This window comes from Eschrichtius robustus, chromosome 1 (genome assembly GCF_028021215.1).
Source record: "Eschrichtius robustus isolate mEscRob2 chromosome 1, mEscRob2.pri, whole genome shotgun sequence".
NCBI lineage: Eukaryota > Metazoa > Chordata > Mammalia > Artiodactyla > Eschrichtiidae > Eschrichtius > Eschrichtius robustus.
Window position 1 is genome coordinate 25,800,647 of NC_090824.1, and position 20,526 is coordinate 25,821,172.

At 45.2% G+C, this 20,526-nt stretch overlaps 1 protein-coding gene across 2 annotated transcripts; it reads right to left on the reverse strand.

Moving 5' to 3' along the window:
• CIPC (CLOCK interacting pacemaker) lies at nucleotides 1–18,537 on the reverse strand. Of its 2 annotated transcripts, none has more exons than XM_068542043.1 (4): nucleotides 18,434–18,537; nucleotides 12,557–12,744; nucleotides 7,969–8,138; nucleotides 1–4,609 (listed from the first exon to the last, which is right to left on the reverse strand). In XM_068542043.1, exons 2-4 carry the CDS (start codon nucleotides 12,690–12,692, stop codon nucleotides 3,716–3,718), a joined length of 1,200 nt encoding a protein of 399 aa, XP_068398144.1. In that variant the 5' UTR covers nucleotides 12,693–12,744; nucleotides 18,434–18,537; the 3' UTR covers nucleotides 1–3,715. The 2 variants fall into 2 exon arrangements, with proteins under 2 accessions (XP_068398144.1, XP_068398153.1); XM_068542052.1 differs by lacking the exon at nucleotides 18,434–18,537 and adding an exon at nucleotides 16,368–16,400.
• Between the last annotated feature and the right edge of the window lie 1,989 nt (nucleotides 18,538–20,526).

A 20,526-nucleotide genomic window follows, 5' to 3' on the forward strand; every position in this document is an offset into this window, starting at 1 on the left:
GAGGAGTGATACCTATAGAGGTTCAGTGACTTATCCAAAGTCACCAAGTTAATGAGTGACAGATGTGACAGGTGCATGGAGGTCTTTAGACCCCACCGCACCAGGCTACAATCTGCAATGATGTCATAAAAGACGAGGATTAAACAGACATGTTTGCAACGGGCAGGTATTTCCACGTACAGGAATCATGTCCAAGGGCCAGGGACGACAATAACAGTGCTCTCCTAAGCCTTGCAGGATCCACTCTGTGGCTCTCGCGTCTCTAGATTCCATCTCTTATGGGAGGGCGGTTCTCTATTTCAGGAGGGGCCTCTTCTAGCCATCTTTACTCATTTTTGTTCGTTTTAGCGGTCTTACAGCCATCTTTTAAAAAGTTACTTAGAAAATTGTGTAGAACAGAAATAATGCTGTAAGAATTAGACTATGGCAACCCTACAGGCCTTTAAATGATGATAAGCTTTTTATTTTCCCAGTGACTTAAAAACCCCAGGAGGGGTGTCCTGACCTCGGAGAGCAGGGAAGACTACACATCTCCCTGTTGAGACTCTGTAGGTGAACCTTGATGAGGAGCAGAGCCTTAGGAATCAACTCGGAGAAGCATGAAGGAAAAGCCTTGGAGGTGAACTTGCTAAGGACCTCTCTGTGGTAGAAAGAACTTCACTTGATATGGCTTTAGTTTATCCCAAGAGACAACTGTAGTGGTTCTGTCACTTAAAAATTCTGTTTGTGAAAGTGTCGTTATCAGATGGAAGAAATCATTGGATTGTATTCTCCTCTCTCTCCTCCCAACCTACCCAATATAAACCTCCATGACTCTAGGGAAAGTTGGACTATCCATTTGCCTTAAGAGTGCCTGCATCTCCTTTAAGTTCACACTGGTGAGAGTCTGAACGATGAATTTCCACAAGTTCAGTAACTAATCCCAGTATCCCCAAATGACACGAGTACATATGTATGAAACCTAAATCAATCAAACATTTACTCTTGATCTCACTTAGCATTTTAAGCAGTTATAAAGCCCAAAGGCCAAATAGTTTTCAAGTAAGTGACTTTTATTTTTCTCTGACATTTCACAGTCAATTTCTACAAAACTTCATACTTCCTCAAAAGAATTCACATTTGGTAAATAAATCTCTACCCTAAAGAATTCATAGCTGGAAAAACACTTCAATATATGCACGAGAGTTACTCTTCTGCTGAAGGAATCATAGTAAAGTCAGACAATACCACAATCGATAAAAAGCAATGAGTGTAATAAATTACAAATGTCACCAAACTCCATTCCCATAACCAATTCAATCAGCAGCTTTTTCTAGATGTTTCAATACTGCCAACACAATCTGCCAAAACTTCTCTTAAGGGTTGGTTTGAGCTAAGAATGGCTTTTAGAAAACAGCAGCTTTGCCACAGAACTTCATACCAGATCAAATCACGCATCACTAAAACCATTACTACTTACAGCCTTGTGAAACCAACGGAGATCCTTCAACTCCGAGGTTCCTCCATTTGCCGATCTGGCTTCTGGCTCCACATGTCTGCTAGCCTCAGTGGGTCTCTCCTTCCACGACCAGCTTCTCTAAGTGGCTTCATCTGCTTACTGCTCCACTAGGTAAAGAGCACCCATGCTAAGAGCCCAGAGAGACTTCCACACTGAGTTACAGCATCAGAGAAGAGCCGGGGGCGGGGGCGGGGGTGCTGCTTCTCCCTGTCACTCAGCAGTGAGGATCAATGACGGCTTTCATCGTCTTTTACCTGACAGGAGGGAATGCAAACCTTAATCTAGGAAGAAGAGTCCAAGACACATACAGCTCCACAGAGGGTTTTTCTGAAGGAATAAATTTGGTTCTCAGCAAGTGTGTTCAGATTTTTGACTCAGTAAGACTCATGACTGGTGCCCAGGCTGTTCTGAAGGCACCTGTTTCTAGAGCTTTGCTGCCAAACATACTCTGCCAAAAAGGAAGCTTCCTAGCATGGCATGCAGAGCAGAGCTCCTGCAGCACCACACAGATTCAGGAGAGGCAAATGGTGTGGGCCAAGAGAAAAATATTAAAAGGAGCAGAGTCTGCTTAAAGACACATTTGCTCTGATTTTTGAAATCTTTCAGAAAGCAAATGGCAGGTAATAATTCTGCATTTACCAGGAGAGTCTAAAGATTTTACTGAGTTGTTTACTTCTAAATTGGTCATATCTGAATTGTACATGTTTGAGAACAAAATGCAGGCAATCCGAAGCCTTGTAATTTTAAAACTATGTTAAAAGTTACAACTACCTAGCAAACATGAGCATTAGCTTCTGGCCTTGGTAGAACTTCAAGAACATTTTCCTTGCAGAAAAGATGAAGTTGGTCATACAGAATTTCTTACTAAAGTAACTGGTACAAAGATTTTCAAGAGGATGAAATTTTTAAATGGGAGGATAAAAAGCTGGCAACTTTACTACTTAGAAATCTAGTTTACAGTGAGGCTGAAAGAGTGTGCGTCATCTGCAAGTTCTCATAACACTCTCCATTTCTAGATGGACTTCACATAACCCACTACACCTTTGGCTTTGCAGCCAAATCCAACGCACGAAAGAAACACAGAAGACTCTGCTCCACATCACTGTGACATAAGACAAATGAAAACTCTGGACGTGGAAAGAAAATGGATAAGAACGTTTCCCAATTTTTTGTGGACTTAATGTCATAACCTTATGATGATTTTAATTCAAAGTTTATCAAGCTTAATAATCATTTCTTTCCTCTTTTGTAAAAAAAAAAAAAAAGGGGGGGAAAAAGATGGTAGCAGAGGGCTGACTTGCATTACACAATCGGGAACCATGAAGGTCTCTTTTAGGATTTTCACATATAAGAAAATCTTCTTTTGCATTGTTTCAAAAGAAGAGAGAGAGAGTAAAAAGCATAAATTATCAGAATCTTCCAGCTCTCAACCAAGAGATGCTAGCCATTTCTCCTTTCTTTAGACTCTGAGTCAAAAAAGCAGTTCATCAACTGTAGCTCCAGATGGTCCTAAATCCATTCCACACTTTACAAATCTGAAATATTTCACCTACCAGTTTAACAGAAATCTGGCTTATGATTAAAGTGTACGAGTTAATGGTACTACTCTTTCCCCTTGACTTTCGAGTTTAAAGAAACAAAGCTTTAAGTGATTAAGTGCTTGCATCCGAGGACCAATGTGCGCCCAAAGCATCTGAAAGCATTTTAGGTTTCCCCCAAATGGCACAATGCCTCGTGGAATGCAAACACCCTCCTCTTGTATTCTCCTCTGTGACTGAGACCTTCAAGGGAAGATCCACGAAAGGCTCCTTATGTCACCTACTCCCTGGCTTGGCAGGTGTCACTCTGTATGCTTGTCTGCGTCACTGCATCCCTGATTGCGGTGAGTGGGATGGTGGGAAGTGACAGCTAGAAGGGCCCCCCACAAGCATCTTTCCTGCTTTGCCCCGTGATGCATCGAAGTGCCTGCAGGCTAAGGAAGAGGGACTCGTGGACACCCAAATCTGAGGTCCTCAGTGGAACGGAGACAAAGGTAAACTGTGCACAGACCACAGGTTAAGACAGCAGCCAAGTATTGGCACGTGGCTTCGTAAGTGAACCGCTGAACAGTTTAAGTTTAAAAGGAAAGCTCTTACATAAGCTTTGGGAAACAGGAGTAGGTAACGGTAAAAGAGTTAAAAAGAACCACTCAAGTAACAGGAAAATATGCCTTCTATGTTATATGTCTGGCTGATCGGAGAATGCTTCTAGGTCACTGCCAGTATGACCTGACCCTGATGTCAAAGACGCCTGCAGCTTGGCCCAAGCCTGAGGAGCCCTGCTCTTGGCGGCCTCGATAAATAGCCGGGTCTGCTCCTTTAGCTGGTCTAGTTCCACCTGAGTTGCCTGGTTCTGACGAATCAACTCCTTGGTTTTCAAAGTGATCTCCAGCAAACCAGATTTATGTAGGACTACTAGGGTATTCTGAAAGCGCCTGTGCTTGCTCTGCCGCTGCTCTGAAAAGCTATCTGGACTGCGGCAGAGGTGCTCTGCAGCCCACAGAGGGGAGCTGTAACTAGCTGACAGCGGGGACAGCGGGGAGTTGCTCTCCATCCCATGCAGGGTACTGTCTGATGCACAGACAGGGCTGGCGGGGGAAGCAAAGGTCAGGCTGGGAGCTTTAGCCACATGGCTGCTGGACACTGGCTGAAGCGTCTGTGGACTTCCACCTGCCACCAGGCAGGGCACACCCTGAAGAGCTGAGTCCTCGGCAAGCTTGGTGCTGGGGGGCGCTGGAGTCGGGGGCCCGGATGGGCCGGCACCAGTCTTGGTCGGCTCACTAGAAGACAGGCTTGGCCCAAGTCTCTCAGTACAGATCTTCTTCTGCATTCCACCTTCTCCTCTTTCTTCTGGGCTGAGGGAAAGGCCCCTTTTGCCTGGGTGTGGGGCTATTTTGGTGTAAGAGTTGAGAATGGGCAAGTAGTTCCTGGAGTCCGACTTTTTCTCAGCAGCGTGACACGGGCTGACAGGAGACGGTACGGGTGGATGAAGGAATAAGAGCTGGGGCTGTGCTGAGATCACTTCAAAGGAGGACTGCACAGACCACGACTGGAGCTGCGGCGAGCTGCCGCCCTGAAGGAAAAAGCAAAGGAAAAGAGCAGCACACGACGTGTCACCTGCAGCTGTCCAAGAGGCAAAGCAAACGCTCAGATGTAAGTACCGAGCTTCCCTCACACACGGGGTAGCCCTTCTTAACATGACTGGAGATGTGGCTTAAAAATACATTTGGGTCTGACATCATATATTTTTTTGCTTAAGGGAAAACTGGAGGAAATAGCTATCTTTATTCAAGTGCTATCACTCGAGAAAAAGAAACTGTAGAAAGGTGAAGTAGTGACATAGTTAAGGTCACAAGGAAGGCAATAAAAGTATGGACAGGGGACTTCCCTGGTGGTCCAGTGGCTAAGACTCCACGCTTCCATTGCAGGGGGCGCGGGTTCGATCCCTGGAGGGGGAACTAAGATCCCACATGTTGTGCAATGTGACAAAAAAATTTTTTTAAATAAATTAATTAATTAAAATTAAAAAAAATTTTTTTTAATTAAAAAAAAATTAAAAAAAAAAATGGATAGTACAATTTGCCGGCGTAAGTTAAAATGTGCTAATCTCAATACTATAAAAGTGACTTCACACCAGTCTACCTTCATTTAGTTACATCTGGAACCTCTTTTACCTGAAAACAACTTTTGATTAAAAAGTTACATATTGTCAGGAGTCCATGGGCCCCCGTATTTAAGGCAATGACGCCCGACTACCACAAAGCTCTGCAAGGCAGGAACAACCACCGTGTACGGGTGCTTACCACAGGCTAGCACTGTGTGTGACGTGTCACATGCGTTGTCTCACTGAATCGCCATAATGATCCCATGAGGTAGTTATCATTTCCTTTCACAAACAGGAAACTGAGGCTTAGGAAGTTGAAATAACTTGCTTTCAATCCCCAAGCTACTAAGTGGTGAAGATAGGATTCCATCCTCTGACTCTAAAACCCATCCAAACCGTTCTGCTACATTGCTTTTGTTCTATTACTCCTCAATTTTACATTTTACTTTTTAATTAAAGTACTGATTCAGATAGTAATCTAATAAAGAAGGGCATGGCTACTTTTCTCATGTATTTATTTATTTAAAAGATGGACTCAGACTCTTTATTACAAGGACTTTCCATGAACTTGTCTCTAATATTTAAAAGCCAGTCCAATTCCAACCCGGGCCCAAAGATATGAGTGTAGATGAGGCTAGGCAGAGAGAGAGCCTGACAGAGGCTCTTACCCTGAGTGCAGTCATGTGATTTGTCTGAGGAAAGCGATGGACTCTGCTCCCACACCGGCACCTGATTTGCATACATTTCAGCTTCTTGGATACCTGCTTAGGAACTCTTGGCCAAGTTCAACTACAGTTCATCTCCTGTGCAAAGGCTGGGATGACCTGGAGAGTCCATTCTGGAGCCCTCTTGGTGTTCAAATATACTCTGGGATGTCCATAAGCAAGCAATGCTGGGCCTAGCAACCACACTCCCCCGTCAGAGGAGATACAAAAATCAGGGGTCTTTCAAAGAAGAGATCAGCCTAGTCCAGATGAGTCAAGAGCAGAACTTCAGGCTGTCCCCTGCTCACTCATGCCATAAGGGTTGACCTACATGGCAAATGGATCCAGAAAATACCTAACTCGTTGCTTTCCCAAGGTGCTTTCGCTGGATTATTCTTCCTAATGCTATTGTTATGCCCACTTAGATACTTAGCTTATTTGTTCTAATTTAGATTTTACAAGGTACCATTCTTATTGAAATCACCTGAGGGAATACCAGACAAGATTTTAGACTTGGATAGGATCTCAGAATCATAGGGTCTTGGATAGGATCTCTAGAATCAATCCTAGCCTCATGTTAAAGATGAGGAAAATGAAGTTCACAGTGATTAAATAAGTAATTGTGTGTAAGATCACGCAGTCTGGTGACAGAACTGGAATCAGAGCCTCAAAAGAAAAATCCTAAAACCAAGCAGCAATAATTAAGACATTATGCAATAAGCAGAGATTTTAAAAAGTGTATAATGCTTTTAAATCTGGAATGTGCTGGATTCTAGCATATGTGAGAAAACAAAACTCCTAGACTCCTCCATCAGGTCAGTCTGCCCCAAGCCTCCTGTCTCCTGATCAAGCCCAGCAGCCTTCCCAGTGGGTCTTTGTCCTGAAGAAGATGGCTCTGCTGGGCCCACCTACTCACCCTGCAACTGCGGGCTGTTCTCAGCCCTCTGGAGCTGCCAGCCTCGCCCACAACAATCAACGAAGATGCCTAAGAAAGAGTGACCGGGGGGCCAGAGAGGAAGGCAGGGAGGAAAGAGCAGGAGACAGGAAGCCCTGAGAAGCACTGGTGGGGCCTGGACAATTTCATTTGGGCTCCATTTCATGTCTTTATTCTCTCACCTCACTTCAGTGAGGAGAGCTGTGCTTCCAGCTGAGATGTGACCTGCCAAGCAAATATCTGCAAATTCTTTTTCCCAACTCACCAGGTTGCCTTGTTGAAAATCAGTTTGTGTTGTTCAGCAATAACTAGGTAATAGTTAAGACATTAAGGTCTCCTGTCAGGCTACAGCCACGTTCTCCTACCTAAGGGGGGAAGGTCAACAACATACAGCAGCCAGATTTCAAACTTCACTAGCTTTGAGTAACCTCATCAACGGGCCCACGCGAGGACTGATCTACTTTAGAGCAAAGTAGGGTAAGGTTACATGTTCTTTAAGTTCATGTGATTGAGTTGTTTCAAACACTGGGGCTTAGCTTAGATTTTTATCTACATCTTCTTTTCTTTCGTATCTAGACAATAATCACATAATTTGCATAGTTATATAAGAAAGCCTGAAACAGGGTTATTTTTCAATTCCTCAACAATGCTGTGTGGAGTCTGCTGGTATAGCCATACCTAACCCAAAGAGCTCCTTTCTCACTAATGACATAGCTTAGGCTGATTACTAAGAAAGTGCTCAGAATGTAACATGAGAAACAGGGAAATTGCCTCTACTTCTCAAAAAAATATTTCTAAAAGTCCCAGTCAAATTAAAAAGAGATCCTCTTGTTTCTACCTTAAATTCTGTCATATCTTAGAATGCACTATAGAAGTTAGGACATTTCTGCTTGGCTCCTTTAAACATGACTAAAGTATTCCAGATCACTTTGGACAAACTAGGGATACAGAAATAAAATAGTCTTACTGTCTGGAAAATGAGAACACATGTGATGACTCTTGTATTCCTTTTTCAAACACCGTCAGTAGTTGAAAGGACACAACCTCTTCCCAGCACAGAAGCACGTGTTGGTGTGGTGCCGGTGGTCTGCTTCTCACATCTCTCCTTGGCAGAGAGGGAGAAGCTCTGTGCACAGGAAGCTCAGAAACTCTAGTGTGCAAAGAAGTTACGAGAGCTCAGTCCTCCTCACCTGTTTGACCAGCACGTTCTTCATGACAACCATGGGGGCCAGTGTTGGGAAGGCACCACTCGCAGGCTTGGCGCTCGGCCTTGGCCTGTCTTCTCGGCTCCAGCCTAAGGCGCTCAGCATGTCCTCAGACTCCATCTGCTCTGCCGAGCTCAGGCATTCAGAGCTCCCATCTGGTGGGCAGAAAAATGGTCAGTTCACTCAGGCTCTTAACCAGTCCTCCTGGGGAGCCATGGACCCCTTGAAACGGAATGGAACATTTGAGATACGTGTTTTTGTGAATTTTTCTGAGGAGTAGGTCTTTAACTTTCACTGGATTCTCAATGGGAGCCATAATTATCCCTCCCACCCCAAAAGATTGAGAATCACTGCCCTAGGACAGCTGACTTCCTTTCTAACTCTATTACAGACAAAAGCCTGCATCCATTTGGGTTCATGAGAAAGTAACCATCACCAGTCTACAGGAGAAGTGGGTAAAGCCTTCATAGTTAGATCATCACTCTTAAGAATCTGTTGTTGAAAGGGAAGAGGAGTGTGCGTGTGACTTGGGGCAAGATTAATAAGACCTTTAGAGGCTCTGGGCACTACATGATGTAACAATAATAACAAAAACAAAACCAACCTATAAAACCTCAAGACTTACCTCCACGCTGAAATTAAAATAGCTTCCTCCTAAGTTTTCTAATTGTAAAATTCTGGATAAGTTCACCAAGATGAGGTTTACAATGTGTCTTTCTTTGTTTTCCTCCTCCACCCAGTTAAGCACCTCCTTTGTTAGTGTCCTAAATGCATGCTGAGTGTGCCCACTGGGGGTTCTGCACAATGGGTGATGGAAAGATACTCTCTGCCACAAAGAAAAGAAGGCTGCTCTACGTGAAATCCATACAGAAAGGGCTTAATTAGCTCCCTGCTGGAGTAAACCAAGAGACTGCAGTAACCCTGCCAGTGAGGAGTCTGGGAATACCCTAAATGCTCATCAAGAATCTCAGAGTCGTCTGGATGAGGCAGGACTGGAATGTGACTATAATTTAGAAGAGAGCAACTGTCAACACTTGCATTTAATCAAATTCTCCAAAGATGCTTTTTAGAAATTACTGGTGTTGGGGTCTTCCCCTCACTCTACTGAATTGATTTATCTGGTGTCCAAGCATGGGTTATTTTCACAAAGCACTACAAGTAATCCAAATGTGCACCTCTAGTTAAGAACTATTAGGCCAGAAACAAAGGACTTCAGAAGAAAAGTGCGTACCTTGTACATGTATCTTGGTTTCTAAATGCCATTCTGCACAAAAAGGAAACCAGGGCTCCTTGGAGAAATGGCTGATATCTTTGGCAGGGAAGGTGCAAGATGAGCCTGGACATCTTACTGTCCCAGAAAGCAAGGAAGTGCTCCAACACAAATGGGGACATGTCAAAGACACAGGCGCCACCTAGAAGGGACTTCCACTGACCAAATGTGGGACAATTTGAGTATCAAAAAGAATAATGATAATGGATTGACAAACAAAATCACAAAAAAATTCCGTGAATCCACAGTGATGCTCAAAAAAGGGGGCAGAGGAGAGAAGTACTTCTTTAGAGAAGGCTGTCAGCTAATAAAATGTACAAGGAATGATAGAATTAGATCACCATTTTCAAACCACAAATGTTGTAATTGGTTCAGGCAAGGATCATCAATGGACGCTAAAATCACTAGTCAAGAGTTTGTTGGGGAACAGGATAGTCACACAATCTCAAAGTATCATCCCATAAATTGCTCATTAATTCCAAAGAGAAAAGAGTACTTTTGCAATAAAGAAGTCTGGTATACACCTACTCCTTTAATCAGAGTGTCACCAAGAATAAGACACACTTAGGAGTCACCTTATGTGTTGCAATGAGAAGGATATAACATCAAAAATTTAGTTTTCTATTAAAAAAATGTTTAGCCTATTTCTGATAATGGGGAAGCTACCAGAGAAATCCAGTGTGAAACATTCTACAAAACAACAGGCCTAACTCCTTTAAAGACGACGATGTCCCCAAAAAAAGAACGGGAAGATGAGGGAGCTGGTCTAGACTAAATAAGATTTAAAAGACAGGGACAGGGCTTCCCTGGTGGCACAGTGGTTAAAAATCCACCTGCCAAAGCAGGGGACACTGGTTCCAGCCCTGGTCCGGGAACATCCCACATGCCGCGGACCAACTAAGCCTGTGCGCCACAACTACTGAGCCTGTGCTCTAGAGCCCGCGAGCCACAACTACTGAGCCCACATGCCACAACTACTGAAGCCCATGCGCCTAGAGCCTGTGCTCCGCAACAAGAGAAGCCACCGCAGTGAGAAGCCCACGCACCACAATGAAGAGTAGCCCCAGCTCGTCGCAACTAAAGAAAGCCAGCGCAGCAAAGACCCAACGCAGCCAAAAATTAAATAAATAAATAAATTTTAAAATTAAAAAAAAAAAAAAAAAGACAAGGACAATTAAATGAAATGCACAGCCTTCAACTGGGTTCTGGACCCAAAACAAACAAATATACAAAAAGACTAACAATTATAAAGGCCACTATTGGGACAATGGGAAAAATCTCAATATGGACTGCAGCTAATTAATAATTGCAAATTACATCACATCCCAAGGTAACTGGAACGATAACTCAGGCAGTGACGAAACCACTGGCACCTGGCCCAGATGTGGCTGAAGGTATTCACGGGCCACTTTCTGGAGCATAGTGAATTTGAGTATGAATTTTGATACTGCCTTATGTCTGAACAGCACAATACTTCTTAAGGCACTTCTGCATAGAGAATAGGAAACTTTCAGAAAAACTATCCAAACTTTGGGACATGCTACAGAACAGCTGGCCTGACAGAACTGAAGTTATTGGAAGAAGTACCAAAATGGCCACAGTATTGAGAATAACAGGGGGTGAGATTATGGTTAATGTTTGTTTCCTTCTTTGCATGTACCTAAATTTCTAACGTCTACCATGAGCATGTATTACCTTCATGATATGAAAAACAGACAAAAACCAAACACGATATTAAAAGAAAGAAGAAAAAAGACACTAGGCCTGCAAAGTTTCCCAAACCTGTCTGATCACAGGAATCACCAGAGACACTTGTAAAAATATAAAACTCACATTCCAGGTCCTCCCCCAGACCCTCAATATCACAGTCTCCAGAAGAGGGGTCTGGTGATCAGTATTTTTAACAAATGCCTCAGATGAGCCTTATGATGAGGCAAGCTTGGGAAACAATGCTAGAAGATTGAGAAGAGGGGGCTTCCCTGGTGGCGCAGTGGTTGAGAGTCTGCCTCCCAATGCAGGGGACACGGGTTCGAGCCCTGGTCCGGGAAGATCCCACATGCCACGGAGCAACTGGGCCCGTGTGCCACAATTACTGAGCCTGCGCGTCTGGAGCCTGTGCTCTCCGCAACAAGAGAGGCCGCGATAGTGAGAGGCCCGCGCACCGCGATGAAGAGTGGCCCCTGCTTGCCACAACTAGAGAAAGCCCTCACACAGAAACGAAGACCCAGCACAGCCATAAATAAAAAAAAAAAAAAAGATTGAGAAGAAAAACCCAAAGGGCTATAAACCTACCCTCCCTTCCCTGAACTGTCCTTATTCGAATCCCTAGGACGGTGCTCTGTTCCTCTGAGCAACAGTCTATTTATAATTTGGCTTCCCGTGCAGCATACCTACAGGGAGAAAATACACCAATCTAAGGATGATAGAGTTCTACTTTTCCTAACAGCTGCATTTCTCACTACAAATTAATAAATCAACACGGTGGACTGGTAAGTCTCTGTGGGCTGGATAATATAAACCTTTCTCCAGGAGAGGGCTCCACTCTCAGGATGCTAATCCAGCCAGAATCCCCCGGCATCACCCCTCTGCATCCCCTGGGCCAAAATGTTGACACTAGAGCCATATTTAAGCCACTACTCTCAGACCTGGAAATAAAAAAGCCTCGGCACAAAATTAAAAGATTTACTGGGTATGCAACTAGTCCTTTCAGATGAAGTATAAGACAAACCAATAAGGAAAACTGTCTTGCTTTCTCGTCTCTAACAGATACTCAAGTTTGGAATTGGGCCAGGAGGCTCATAGTCCAAATACAAAAGGCACAAATACTGGCAGGGATGGGTTATGGGGGGAAATGTTTTTAAACACAGCAAATACTTTCTCAGCAAAAAAGTTATCTTAACAAATTATATACTACTTTTGTTTAATTTGTTATATGTGGTGACAACATGCAGGTTTTCTTCCCTACAATGTAACTATTCCTATGAAAAAGGAGGTAAGACAATAGAATTATGAGTATTTAAATATATTTTTCCAGTAACCACTTGCCACAGTTGGAAATATAAGATTTAAAGTTGAGAGTCTAAGTGGAAAAAAGATGTCAAATCATTCCTTCAGAACTAACCCCACCATGACTGGGATGAGTACCCCGCCATATGGCAACAGAATTACCATTTGAAGAGATCAGAAAACTATTTCTCCTGTGGGTGAAATCTTCCCATCCTTATCACACAAATGAGTTTTTACGGAGGACGTTTTTCAGGCAAATCATTCATTACAATGTAGAAATGATAAGGTATTTTTAACCTGAAAATCCAGAGTCCTTATCTGATTCAGCAGCTGCCATGCCGAGTTGACGAGACACTTTTTTCATCTCTGGGCCTTTGCTTAGTTTGGCTGAGAGCCTTCTAGAGCCCTCTCTGGATGGGTTCTTCCTCTCCATGTTTTACTGGGCTGGAAGTGCATTCATCAGTACTCTTTTCATCTGGACTGCCCTGTGAAAAACAATCACATAAGAAGTCATTGCCTGAAGAGCTGAGACAGGTGAGGCAAATGGTGAGTAAACTAAGGGCAAAGAACACCGGTGTGCCCACTTGCTGTGTGTGCACTTTCTCAGCGGTCTCAGCTGACAAAGGCTACAAGTTTACTCAACAGTAGAATGGTTTCCACCCAAAAGGAGGTTCACTGTCCTCTCACTGCCCTCTAATTCCATTACAAATGCAAAGCACACAAACCACTTTCTCAGTGGAAGCTTTGTAAACTGCTAACAAAGACACATTTGATTAGGCTTTCTGGAATGCTCCCTGAGGGAGGAAAGCAGAGGGGATGCCCACCTCGGACCAGGCTTGCTTCCCAGGATACATCTGCAGGCCCCGGACTTTCTGCCACCTCCCAGAGTGTAGTTTCTCAAATTAACTTTCCACTTCTTTGGATGAGGTAATGAACAGAGTAAAAACAACTCCTTATATATGCATGCTACATTTTGGCTTAAAAAGCACTTCTATGCACACATAAGACCATATATAATAGTGCTTTGATTCCACAAACGCCCATAACATTATTGCTGTTAAGGTTCTTTCCTTGAGCCTCACAATGTCCTCCTCAGTTGCTATCCCATTTTTCAGAGGAGGAAGTTGAGGCTCAGATAAGTTACATTCAGTCATTTAAAAATATTTATTGGACTTCCCTGGTGGTGCAGTGGTTAAGAATCCGCCTGCCAATGCAGGGGACACGGGTTCAAGCCCTGGTCCAGGAAGATCCCACATGACGCACAGCAACTAAGCCCGTGCACCCCAACTACTGAGCCTGCACTCTAGAGCCTGTCAGCCACAACTACTGAGCCCGTGCGCCACAACTACTGAGCCCATGCACCACAACTACTGAAGCCCATGCGCCTAGAGCCCGTGCGCCTAGAGCCCGTGCTTCGCAACAAGAGAAGCCACGACAATGAGAAGCCCGCGCACTGCGACGAAGAGTAGCCCCTGCTCGCCACAACTAGAGAAAGCCCGCACGCAGCAACGAAGACCCAACGCAGCCAAAAATAAATAAATAAATAATTTAAAATAAATAAATAAATAAAAATATCCATCAAGTGCCTGCTATGAACCAGGCATCGTGCTAGGAATGGGGGTTTAGAGTGAATCAAACAGACCTGGTCGCCCACTTCCCGGAAAGAAGCCTAGATTTGATCCAGTGACACACAGCGAGTCCAAAGTAGATCCAGAACTAGGCTAACAGTGCAAAGTATGGGAGCAACGAGCCCTTCAAGATATTTTAACAATGCCCTCTGAATTGCCAAGGGATGCCAGCTGTAAGGATACTGCAGGGATAAAGAGAACAGGGGACCAACAGGGAAAACAATAATAATAATGGAACTGCAAAGTGCTATAGTCTGAATGTTTGTGTCCCCCCAAAATTCATATATGAAATCCTGACCCCCAAAGATGATGGTATTAGGAGGTGGGGCTTAAGTCATGAGGGCTTCACCTCATGGGATTAGAGCTTTACAAGAGGCTCCAGAGAGGTTCCTAGCGCCTTCCACCACAGTCAGTGAGAAGTCTGTGACCTGAAAGAGGGCCTTCCCTGGACCATGCTGGCACCCTGAGATTGGACTTTCAACCTCTAGAACTGTGAGAAATAAATTTCTGTGGTTTATAAGCTACCCAGTCTGCGGTATTTTGTTATGACAGCCCAAATGGACTAAGATAGTAGGTTTAAGCAACACCCAGTGGCGTTTTTATTCACAATCCATTCTCGACTCCATCCATTTGTCCTTCTGAGTAGAGAGAAACATGGCCCCCTGCCAAACAGCACTGTATCTGAAATACCCTGAAAATGCCGAGTGTGAACACTGCTGCTAATACAGGATCTAGTGAAGAACATTAACTACTCCAGAAGCAGAGCAGGGATTCAATATAAAATTAAACAGAAGACAAGGAGGTTTACAGGCATCCCTGAGAAACCCTCTTGCTCATACTTTTGCATACAGTAGAAGTGGACTAAAGGGAATGCACACTGATCAGAATTTTAAACTCAATTCCAAGTAAAAATTATTTTGTACCATATCTAACTCATTTAAGGGGACTGGCTTCCCCATTCAACCCATGTCAACCAAGCACTCTTTGACAGAGCACGTTTAGTACTACGTGCATGAAAGATAAACAATGGCACTGTCACATCTTGCATGGCACTATGCAAAAGCACATCTCTCTACTGGACGGCTATGAAGTTTGACAGCATGGACAATCCAGTTTAAAAAGCAGAATAAAATGTAAAACTATTTCTAATTAAATCAGGATCCTTTTGTATGAAACCCAACAAATGTACATAGCTTCATTTTCCTGAAATAATACTGTCTGAAAGTGAATAGAGGGCTCTTTCAAAAATGGAAGCAAACATCGGTGGTGGACAGGCAATTAGACTTAATTCAAGTCTGACCCTACTATTGACTTAGATTAGGAAGATAGCTCATGTTAGTTGCAACTAATTAAGACCTTGACAAAGTTTCACATTATCTTATGAAATGGATTATTTCACAGGCATTTTAGATAAAGCACTCCAACTTCTACAATCCTTGTGACAAGACAATGAACAAGGTCTTGCTACTGTTATTAAAGTGTAGTCAACGGAGCTACAGAAAATACACAGGAATTTATCTGGCTCATCTGACAATAGGACAATATTGGTTGTGGAATCAAAATGCTGAAACGTTGACGTTAAAAGGAGAACAGATGCTAAAATTTTAGATCCTGGGGAATTGGTGGCAACTGGAAATAAAGAATGCACATAATCTACTTTAGAATAGTAAACTGACTGCTTTGGATGTGGAAGCCTCTGTCCTAAGTAAAGTTCTCTTCAAGCAGCAGATAGTCTTAGTGTCCCAGGGAAGTTCAAGTGGGAAAGAGAATGAAGGGCTACGTGCCAACTTGACCTATTCTCCCTGAAAGAGGCACTTCCCTCCTGGGAGTGACGCTGAGGACGTCAATTAGCCAGTGAACAACAGACCCATTCATACACAGCACCAGACGAGGCCCTCGACAAGAGAGAGGCAGAGTGATGGCATTTACTACTGGTGCTCTCAAACCCAGGGCCACCCCAATAGCGAAGTTTGAAAACCTCAAGAAGATTTTTTTTTGCCTCTTCAGTATTATTTTACAATAAAGTTGGATGCTCATAAGCTGACCAGGGGTTGAAAATGGGTTACCAAGCTCATACCCACTGTGCCATCTCTGCTCCCTGGCACAAACTGGAAACCACTACGACTGCCTTACAAACATCTCAGATCCTCACGAGCCTAACTCTGCATTAGGACTCCAAGTTAAGCTTGGACTGACCCGAAATGGGCCTCTTACAAGCACACATGTAACACACTGTCCAAAAGGTTCCCACAGAGAACAATATACACTAAAACTCACAATGGAAAGTGAATCAATAAATCTAAAGGTTTAAGTAAATAGGTATAAGATAAAATTCTAACAAGTGCTCCACAGCACTTGGTTCTTCTATTTATGCACTTCTTACATTAGAGTCTAATTATCTGTTCGTCTCTTCAACCTCAAGGGTTGTCTTTTCATCTTTGCAACCTCAGCGCCCAACAATTAATGTGTGAGGTACTCACAGAATAATAAATTCCAACAACTCTTCTGTCGTGCTGAGTCTTGCTGACAGCCCTAGCAGCTGAGCTGTCACCAAAATACCTGAACACCTTGAAGGTCAAGAGTCTGCATTTCCAAACACCATGGTCACCTCGGGTCCAGGTCTGGTCTCCTGCAGGAAACAGGTATCTCATCCACCCCTTATTCTAAGCTGAAACCTCAGGGGTAAATCCAGCAACCAAATTAGAGGTTGGTCTAATCCACAAACAATCTCTATGGAGATTTAGGCCTACGATAAAAAGGAGACCCAAGGGCTTCCCTGGTGGTGCAGTGGTTGAAAATCTGCCTGCCAATGCAGGGGACACGGGTTCGAGCCCTGGTCTGGGAAGATCCCACATGCCACGGAGCAACTGGGCCCGTGAGCCACAACTACTGAGCCTGCGCGTCTGGAGCCTGTGCTCCGCAACAGGAGAGGCCGCGATAGTGAGAGGCCCGCACACCGCGATGAAGAGTGGCCCCCGCTCGCCGCAACTAGAGAAAGCCCTCGCACAGAAACGAAGACCCAACACAACCAAAAATAAATAAATAAATAAATAAATTTATAAAAAAAAAAAAAAAAAAAAAAGGAGACCCAAGGTGTACAAGGGAAGGATCTGAAATGCTGCTCACAGATCTCTCCTTTTATAGATACTTGGCAACTTTCCTGAGAGCTCAAGTTCTTTTTAAAATGTGTCATGTGTTTAACAGGCATGCATGGACAGAGGTGTGAGGTGAAAGCCGAAGCAGAGGCTTAAATACAGTAAAGTGACAAGGCCATAGAAAATTAAGACCTTACCACCCGGAAAGCCACGAGTAATTGCTGGAATTATAAATACATTACTAGGAATTATAAATACATTACTAGGTTTTCTCTGAAGTCATTTTCTCTTGGTCTGCATATTCGGAGATACCATTCTGGGGGAATGTCTGTGGACTTTTTAACAAAGGAGGAAAAACACCCCATCTACCTAAATCTCTAATATTCATCTTCCCCTTCACATCCATTTCCATGCTCCAGCTTGGCTGCAAATTCACGTCAAAGATCCTGAACATACAATGTCCTCTGTTTGGAACCTGGTATGGCTCACTCCACTCTCCTCTTTCAAAGAGGAGATAAGATTAGAGAACTTCCTCAAATCCCCTGCTTGGAGAAGGGTTCACAGTTAACAGTGCCCACCCACCCCCCATTCGCACCAGCCCACGATACATCTGTGCCAGACAGCAGGAGAGCCCTCCAGGCATCCACCAGCCTGCCAGCTCAGCAGAGCAGAACTGGGCAGACCCTAGGACTGGGCTGTGACTGGCATACCACCAGCCTCCCAGGGCAAACGCCCAGGCAACGCTTACTGCCAGGACTTGGGCAATAACAGGGAACCTGGCTGCGGCCTGTGCCCTGGGCCTGGATCAGAGCTCCTCTGAACCCGCCCACACTAACCACTAACTCCTTACTTGGCAATGCCCACCTTCTCTCCCACCTCCCCACACCCTGGCACCACGCCTGGCAAGCTGGTCACCCAGGGGAAAGAACCAGCAAAGTGGGTGACAGCAAGTCTCTGAAAAAGACAGCACACCTGTGCCCCGGGCCCAGAACAGAGCACTACCCCTCATCCCCAAACGGGAGGCCCAGGACCCTCACAGGGTTACCAGCTCCCGCGCCCACTCACCTGCCCATTCCCTGCCCCTCTGCTCCCAGCACGGCGGGCCTCCAGGCGCTCCCCCGCCGGGATGCCCAGCCGACTGCTGCCCCCAGGGCTAGACCAGGGCTCACCCGCCCTAACAGTCTTACCCCAATTGCTCCCCACATACAGCCCCCTCCTCACCCGCGACCTCCTCTGCTACGCAGTCCTGACCCTCGCAGCAAAACCGACCAACTACATGGGGGAGGAACGCACCACCCCCTGCTCCCATCATTTGGCCCTCTCTCCCCCGAAAGTCCCGGCTCTGCCTCTTGCCTACGTTGCTTCCCTTCTTCTCTCCCCTACTCCCAATTCCTTTTCCCACGCTCCTCGCCCAAACCCTCCCCCTTCACCCTCAGCCCTCCTTTTCTCACCTAGGACCGGGGTCGCCGCTCCGCGACCGGACGACCCGCGAGTAGAGTGGCGCATGCGCGAGCCCGGCCCCGCGGCTCCATGACAACCCCGTCGTCGTCGGGTCTCAAGCTATCCCCCAGTCCTCCCGCCCATTTCTCCTCCCCCCAGCCTCCGCGACTGCTTTCGCCAGCCACGTGACACGGCTCGGATGACCCGGCACCACCGAGACTGCTCGCTGTTCTCCTAGAAGGGCCCTTGGCGGCGCCCGCTGTTTCGTCTCCGCCGGAAGACGACGTCGGCACGCCTCTCAGGGAGGCGCGGGCGTCCTTAAGGGGTCGGCGCGCTCTCCGCGGAAGGTGGGCGTCTCTATGGTTGGTTCTCCAGGCCCAGCCGCCATTTTGTACGGGGATCTTGAGCAACGAGCTGCTGGGGGGCGTGGTTCAGAGGCGGGGTCCGGAGAAGCCGGGGTGGGCCGGCTTCTAGCGGACAAGGCAGGAGGAGTGATTGTCCCGGGGGCGTGGGTGGAAGTCGGTTGGGGGAAACAGCTCTCTCAGTTTGTACACCGGCACGCTGTTAGGGTTGGGGACCGGGACAGGCCATGCTGACTTGCACGCGAGCCCGTGCGGAGGCGGCCGGCGTGGGAGGGGAGGCTGGCAGCCTCGCCTTGTCTCGGCCCGAAGGAGGCTTGCCCGGACCGCCCGGCGCGCTGCTCACTTTGTTGCCACGCCTGTCGGGGCGGTTGGTTTGCGTCCCCTACCATCCCTCCAGACGGTGCTTCACGAGGCAGGGACGCAATCAGCATTTCTTGTGGGATGATTTCATGTCATTTGATGTATGACTCACTTTGTCCTGTGCGACTGACCGAGATGTTGAGTTTCACATGGATCCTGTTTCTCACGCCAGTTCTTGAAGTGTCACAACGAACACACTAAAGAAAAAAAGGGGTTGGGAGCATTTAAAGTTCTGATGCGTTGAATCAGTGAAGGTTACTTCTTAGGTTAGAAAAATTCCTTCACAGGTGGAAAAGAGGACACGGGTGAATGTAAAGATTGCTCACCGGTAGAGGCAAGTTCTAGAGCTGACGTGTCCAGTAGGTTAGCCACTAGTCACTAGGAGGTATTGAAACTGATTAAAATTAAATAAGATGAAAAGTGGGTTTCTCATTCACGCTGTCCACATTTCAAGTCCTCAATAACCATATGTAGCTAATGGCTACTTTATTGGTACAGCACATTGCCAGCATCACAGAGAATTACATTGGATCTAGATGGTGGGGCAGGGGAAACTCTCCCTATGTTGGTAATCCAAGCCTTGCTAAGTGCTGCTAGGTCATAAGTAATCACATTAGTCCTCCAGACACAGATAATGCTAATGCATTACCCGGCATGAATGTATTTATCAGCATAAGCTCTACCAACAAATAATAATTGAATGCCTGCAGCATGTAAGGCTTTTGTTTAGGGGATGGAGGGAGTGAAAACTATAGTTAACAATTATCTAGTAATTAAGAGCCAGACAGCTTTACATGCATTCTCTTATGATGCCTGTACAAATTAATGAGGTCGCTGTTATTAACGTCTCCATTTTATAGATGAGGGCACTGAAGTTTATGTCCATGATGACAAAACTGCTAAGCCCTGGATCTTTTTGAGGCAGAATAAAACAGTTTTTACCCTCAAATACCTTAGAATCCAATATGGGAAAAAGACATGTTCTAATAGTATGAGAGAGAATGTGATAAATGTCAGAGGATTCTGAACAAAATCGAGTTAATAAAATCAAGGGAGTGAAAAATAACCTTCTACTTGTTTTCTGTTTGTTGTTGAAAGAGGAAGAGACCAGGAAATAAAACTGTAAGAAGGACAGGTAAAAGGATATCCAGTAATGGAAGCGGGTGAGAGCAGAATGCATACCAGCCAAAAGAGAATAAATGAAATAAGCAAAGGCATGAGGATTATTTTAATCCTCCGAAAGTGCAAATAAGTCAAACTTCCCTGATTTTAGCTATCTTATGACCAGACGGCCATGCTGTATCAATAACCTGAACTTCAAAGACAAATGCGGTAGTGGGACCAAATGAATCAGACTAATTTACTCATAGGCGTAATTTTAA